The 6,999-nt window shown below is 37.0% G+C and overlaps 1 protein-coding gene across 2 annotated transcripts in view; it reads left to right on the top strand.

The window, feature by feature from the left end:
- pof1b (premature ovarian failure, 1B) overlaps window positions 1-6,999 on the top strand; it is a 48,856-nt gene that overhangs the window by 38,408 nt on the left and 3,449 nt on the right. For both annotated transcript variants that reach the window (XM_015384988.1, XM_015384987.1), the window contains exons 6-10: window positions 1,715-1,807; window positions 3,509-3,622; window positions 4,482-4,634; window positions 4,894-5,013; window positions 6,373-6,531. In XM_015384988.1, the coding sequence (XP_015240474.1) occupies window positions 1,715-1,807; window positions 3,509-3,622; window positions 4,482-4,634; window positions 4,894-5,013; window positions 6,373-6,531 (639 nt within the window). The remainder of the gene's footprint in view (window positions 1-1,714; window positions 1,808-3,508; window positions 3,623-4,481; window positions 4,635-4,893; window positions 5,014-6,372; window positions 6,532-6,999) is intronic.

Raw genomic sequence — 6,999 nt, 5'->3', positions numbered from 1 at the left:
TATTGCAATATCGTATCGTGATCCAAGTATCGCAACAAGCACAGAGTAGCTACGTGGAGAGACACAGCAGCACTCAGTGATTATTAACCAGCAGCCACTTAGATGTTTCAGTAAAAGTTAGGAGACGGGTTGGTTAAAAAAAATAGAGATGCCACCGAAAAATCTGTTGGTGAGCCATACGGAGGTTTTCCAGCTAAAAATGACAACAGATTGTAAGTTTATACAAGTTGGTATTATAATGCAAGAAGCTTGAGAAAACAGTTTAAATGTTGAATGTGGGAGAGCTGCAGATTTAAAGGTGAAACCGATTTACTGGGTTATGCAATAAAATATATCAACAAGTTTAGCAGAAAGTTTACAAGAAAATAATATGTTATGCTATATTTAAAATGAAGCATATCCATATTTTCCTGGATGGATGGAATTGAAGGTGCACTTCTAGGGATGTTTGATTTATCGATTTTGGCTTTAGAATCAGCTGTTATTAGTGATTTTCTATGCATTAATGTTTTTGGGCCCTTTATATATATATATAATGCACTAAAATGCATCTCTGTAACATCTATGATTATAAATATCAGTGTATTATGGTTCTGTAGATGTTTGAGCTAATTTTTGGAAAATGCAAAAACCTGATGAAAGCGTTTGGGTGGAGTAACTGTAGGTCCATCAGCCCCCACCCTTAGAGCACCCCCGCCCTTAGAGCTCAGATATCACATAGATTTATCTGTAGAGCTTTTTTTTTTTCACATTTAGTTTTAGTAAAAAGGAAGTAGACCCTTTTAAACTTTTCAAAGAACTTTCTATGGAGTTTTTCTATTCTGGGCGTAAACATAGAGTATTCATAATGAGTCCAGAACTTCTGTCCAACGACAGCCTAACTTCTGCATAACGCACGGCAGCCTGATGCCCAGGCAATGATGCACAGTGTCCTGAGGGGGGCTGCGATGCGCCTGGAGGCAGAAAAAGATTTCTTTGATTGTGGTATTAACCTAACTGCTGTTTACTGCCCTCGCCAAAAAAACAAAAAAATAAAATAAATAAGAAAAAAAGAAAGAAAGAAGGTTTTGGTTCAGCGCTCGTCTGGAACACGTCAGATACGTTGCTATGTGTTGGAGAGAAGTTCTGGATTAGCGATGCAGAAGTTACTCAGAGGTTTAGGATCAGCTAGACGCCACGACTGATGAGGAACTGACACTGAACGGATGTCAGATAACTGACCTGGAACTGATGGACCATGGATGGCAGACGCTGGAATACGGCGAGGAATTTTGAGCAAAATAAAAATTACTAGCTTATTTCAGCGTTCTTCAGCGTAGCCATACTTTATCCAACGTATGCAAGCGTTTTTCCAGATTTTTCCTACGTCAGGCATACGCTGGTCTAAATCATCGAGCTGTGACAGGAGCTTTAGGCCACGGTATAATTTAAAACTCACATTAGAATGTTTTCTTTTTGAATCCAGTCACTTCTATAAAATGGAACCAAAACCTTCAGGTTGGAAGTAATTTTAACATCTGAATTGGATTAACAAACAGTCCGATCAATGCACTTTAAATGTACGACATTATTTCACATGTCATCATATATCAGTGGAAATCTACGGGTTTGATTCCCCGTCCTGAAAATAGCCTCTGCGTCTTGCTTTGACTGAGGACAGGATAACGATGAGGAGCTGTCCAGGTTATGAACTTGTTCTCTGTTTGTGTTTCAGACTCGTTTCACTGCAGAGAAGAGCATGCGTCTGCTGCTCTCCACCTTCAGCAGCCTGAGAGAGGAGCTGATGCAGATGGCTGAAGACATGCGGGTAAGAGCCATCCTCCCTGCATGACTCAGCGGAGCTCAGAGAGCTTAGTCAGCACTTTTTAAATGCCTTCAAGTTGGGCTGAGAATCTGGTTCAACAGAAGTCATTTAAATTTATTCATATCTGTATTATAATCAATACTAGTTTTCCCACTGATGATTACACTGGAAAAAATAGAAATCTAGATTATTCATTTTTTCTTAAAAAAGGTGCATTTGTTCTTGGTATCGGTGCCCTATTTGTTGGTACTCACCGATACCGATACCACCATTTTAGTGCCTCACCTGATACTGGTATCGTTATCGGTGCAACACTAGTAAATACACTTAATTTAAGGCATTTTTACTTATTTCTAGATCGTTTTTCCATTGTAGTCACATGACAGACTTTAAATCAAGTAGGGTTAAAAGAGTAGATCATTAAGTTTAAAGAAAAACTATTTTACCATTAATATGTTTAATAGGATGGTAAAGATTAATCTGTTTTATCCAAATACTTCATTTTTAATTAGGGGCGTCAAAACAAGCAGACATCTAAAGTTAATTTCCGTAAAGGAAAGCAATGCACAAAAAGTTCAAATCGAAATAAGTCAATTTTTTCTTAAAATAAGTGCATTTTGTTCTTGAATTGAGAAGGTGAGACACTTTGCCAATGGAACAAAACAATTTACATAAAAAAAAAAAACTATTGCCTTGTCTTTTTTCAGCTGCAGATTATCTAATTATTTTAAGAGTAAAAGTAATGATTCCATTAAGAAACTATGTCACTTACCTGCTCAAATTAGACTTAGACTTCTTTATTTGTCATTTCGTATGCACAGAGTGCATACAGAACGAAATTGCGTTGCATACAGCTTATGAACATTGCATTGATATTTAAAATGAGATGGAATACCTTTCCGGATTGTTACACACGAGTTATACAAAAAGTGCAGCAGTGGTCAAAGTGTAAACAGTGCAGTGGATAAAGACAGTGTGCAAATTGCAAAGGTTCAGTGCAGATAGGCATTTGTATAAAAAAAATGCGTTATTTCCTTCGGTTGAGAATAGAAATGAGATGAACTTAAAGAGCTAAAAGTTAAACGTTAGGGGTAAATGCACCTCATTTAAGAAAGTTCAGCTTATTTCTATAAAGGTTTTTGCAGTGAGTCGCAACGATAACAGTGCTGGAAAAACGACCTAGAAATAAGTCAGAATTTCTTAATTTAAGTGTATTTACCCTTAATTTGAGAAGGTAAATGAGCTAGTTTGCCAATGATTATGAGTATTTTTACTCTTAAAATAAGATAATAAGATAATATGCACTTGAAATAAGACAATGCAATTGTGTTTTCTTATTTAAATGTAAATTGTCTTGTTCCGTTGGCAAAATATTTCTCTTACCTCCTCAATCCAAGAACAAATGCAGCTCTTTTAAGAAAAAAATGACTTACCTAGATTTAGTTTTTCTTTCCAGTGGGAAAGGGAGATGCTTAATCCAAAACTAAACCAAAGTCGCACATTAGACAAAAATAAAAGTCTTTGAAAGTTAGAGGCTTCCTGAGACCAGACATCGCCGTCACTAACAGCAGAACCTCATTAATGTGTGCAACGTTACTGATTCTGCATTATTGTAAAATGAGTTTTTACAGATGACTCGGGTTTGATAATGAAGAACATTTCTGGGCTGTAAAGCTGCTGATGTTTGGGTGTTTGTGTTCATAGCGTTTGGAGGTGGAGAAGGAGGCCTTGGAAAGAGACCTGAACTTCAAAGCTGACCAGGCTCGGCAGTATGACTCCCTCCTAGAGGGCGTCAGAGAGAACAACAGGCAGCTGCAGGTACCGTAATATAACTCATTTATCCTTAACTTATAAGATGGTAAAATTGCCTTTTTTGCAGTTGCAATTAGATCTTATAAAATTAAAGTAATGCAGAATGCAGCTGTCTTCAGTTGAAGGTGTTTTGGTGTTGGAATCAAGAACTCTGTGGTCAAAACCAGGTCCTTATATGAAAGAGCAAGCTTGAAAAATAGTCCAACTCCAGAGGATTCCAGAAAAGAAGCAAACAGCCAGAAGCTGCTGAGTGATCATCAGTTTTAGCAGTTTTAATTGTTATTTTTATTAAAACATTTCCAAGGCAAGCAGACGTCAGCAATGAGCATGCATATTTTCGTTTTGCTGTCTAGTTAAGAATAAGTGATCATTTTCAGACCATTTCATATATCCACTGCTGCAGACATATGTCTGAAAGATGTGTGCGTGTCTGCACCATGCCTGAATGGAAAGAAAATCAGCAATATCCTTCAACAATCATCATTAATTAGAGGCTTTTCTGCATAGAAGGAGTACAGCAGTGTAGCTGTTATTGTGTTATATTAATGAACCATGTGAGCGGGTAGTTGACCTTTGGACAAATTAAGCTGAAATGTCAAACAAACTGTAAAACTTGCTGCAGGAAGAATTGTGTAATAATTCAAAGTCCACATCTTAGCCTGTTTTAAATTCTGTAGTGGAACTTGGAGAAAACTGTGAATGCATGTTGGCCTGCAGATCTCCTTGAACTGAAGCAATGTTTTATTTTCTTTGTATTAAATGGTAAACCCTTCTAAATATTACTAATACTAATGCCATGCATTAACTATATTTCCTAGTGAAGAAAGTTTATGATATATGTGGATTATTGTGCGTCTCTGTACAGCTTTCTCTGAAGGAAGCCACGGCCACCCAGCGTTCCCTGGAGAGTAAGCTCATGAGCAGCCGAGACAACGACACGGCCGGCGGCTTCAAGATCAAAGAGCTGGAGGGAAGGATGAGAGCAATGGAGAAGGAGAACGAGATGCTCAAACAGAAGGTAGAGAACAACTTCTACTTATGAAGATGAGATCAAAAACATGGCATAAGTCATCTCATGGGGCCGTAATGGTAAAGTAATCAAGTGTTTGGTACTAAAGGCCACTTCCTGTCCTTATTGAATGGAGCAACAGAAACTAGGCGTAGAAACAATTCTCTGTGAGACATTTGTAGTGTGTTGGTTTGCAGTATGTAAATGATGATGATCCAGTATTACTAAGAATCCGTCTCCTCCCTGTTTTGATCCGTGGATTCTTCAGCTGGCCGGACAAGCCAGCAACGGCAACCTGCACCTGAAAACGGAGGCGCTGGCGCAGCACTACAAGGAGCAGCTCCAGACCCTGAGCGCAGAACGAGATGCAGAGATCGAGAACCTGAGGGTAAGATACCAACAGAAGCAGCGTGTTTAAAAAAAGCCTGAAATTGCCTGAGTTAACGATACCATCATTAAAAACCCTTTTTCAAAACATTTTGTCGTTATAATTTCAAACTAATTAATAGATAAAAATAAGTATTGAGGGTTTTTCTTTTTAAACATTTGGGGAAAACCTCACAAAATAAATAAAATGTACAAAATCAGTAGATTTTTGTATAAATAAAACTCTGAAAACACTATAAATAACTATATATAAACAAATACAAAAAACAGTTTATAATCAATAAAAAGTATGTTGTATAGTTGTAGGAAAAGAAGGAATAACGAAAGTTGCTCTAATCTCATAATCAGGCAGTTTCCTAGAAGACAAGCCTGTCAGAGCTTCATAAGCAGGAGGTTCTCCCAGCAGCACTCACTGCTCGCTGAGGGTAATAAACTCAGAGCTTTCATACGAAGCCAAAGTCTCTAAAAGAATAGAAACAAATTCCTATTTGCCACTAGTAGAGTCACTTAATTGCTTAATAGTTGGTAAAAGTGCTGGATGAGAGTAAACAAGGAAAACATGCAAGAACAGAGTCGAAAGTTTACGAAAAAAATGATCTCGAAATAAGCTGGTGAAGATTCTCAGTCATCCAGGTCAGACATCGTTTTTTTAGATAATCAAGACAAATTATAATAATAGGAAAGTCAAAATAGAAGAAATGAATATAGAAAGTTAAGATGGAGAGAACGGAAAAAAGAAAAATAGAGGAACTAAAAAAAAGGAATAAACAAAGGAATGAGGAAAAGGAAGTAAGGAACTGAAAGAGGAACCATAATAGTGTTTTACACTGGAAAAAATCTAAATCTAGAAATTATTTTTTTCTTAAAATAAGTGTATTTGTTCTTGGATTGAGGAGGTAAAAGAGACATTTTGCCAATGGAACAAGACAATTTACTCTTAAAATAAGAAAAAAACAATTAAATAGTCTTATTTCAAGTGCACAGTATCTAATTATCTTATTTTAAGAGTAAAAATAGTAATTCCATTGGCAAACTATCTCATTTACATACTCAAATTAAGGGTAAATACACCTAATTTAAGAAATGTTTACTTATCTCAGGATAGTTTTTCTAGTGTAGATAATGTCTTTATTATCTAAAACAATAACCAAATAATTTAAGTCTGCAGTAAACTTAAAGAATATTTTTTACTTTAAAGCATTAAAAGGTGAAATGTTTGAATTTGATTCTGAAAGAGTTTTGACTCAAACATAAAAAAAAAAAACTAAATTTCTTTGATTTTTAACGTTTACATATTTGAATAAAATCTGAATCTTTTTTCTTATTTTGTCCCCTTCCTCCTTCCGTAATTGGCCACCAGTCCCAGATATCAAAGCTGCAGACAAAGATCACCACGACGACCACCAGCACCACCAGCAGCAGCAGCAGGTCCTCCACAGACAGCAGCCTGCAGCTGAAGATCTCAGAGCTGCTCTCCAAGTTGGAGCAGAGGGAGAAAGTCATCAAGCAAAAAGAGGAGGTTTGATTTCCTCATATTTGTCCTTTATCAGATCAGGCTGCACAGCTTTAAAGCTTCTGGGGAGTTTTCTCTCATTCAGACACGGAGTGGATCAAATATTTACATACACACCGAGTAATGCTTGGTTAAATGTATAAAACTCATTTTAGAGTTCATTTACAGCGGTTTCTCTTTCAGGCACATTTTATTTTCATATTGTTTAAAACTGTGGCTGAGGCCTTCGCTAAATGTTACTCTTATCTCTTCTGCTGGAACTCCGATCCTTTTCCAGGTTTTATCCATCGATGGCTGCGTTCCACTGCAGGCCTTGATGCTCAATTCCGATTTTTTTGTAAAATATGATTTTTCTGCGTTGCCGTTCATGTTTCCAAATATATGTGACTTGTATGTGATCTCCTGACTGCAGTAATACGACGCCAGTGTCCCGCATGTGCAGTAGAGGACGCAATGACATCACCGGCTAGCGTG

Source organism: Cyprinodon variegatus, unplaced genomic scaffold, assembly GCF_000732505.1.
Source record: "Cyprinodon variegatus isolate N-32 unplaced genomic scaffold, C_variegatus-1.0 Scaffold328, whole genome shotgun sequence".
Taxonomy (NCBI): domain Eukaryota; kingdom Metazoa; phylum Chordata; class Actinopteri; order Cyprinodontiformes; family Cyprinodontidae; genus Cyprinodon; species Cyprinodon variegatus.
The sequence above is the reverse complement of the archived record's forward strand: the minus strand, read 5'-3'. Positions and strand labels throughout refer to the sequence as shown.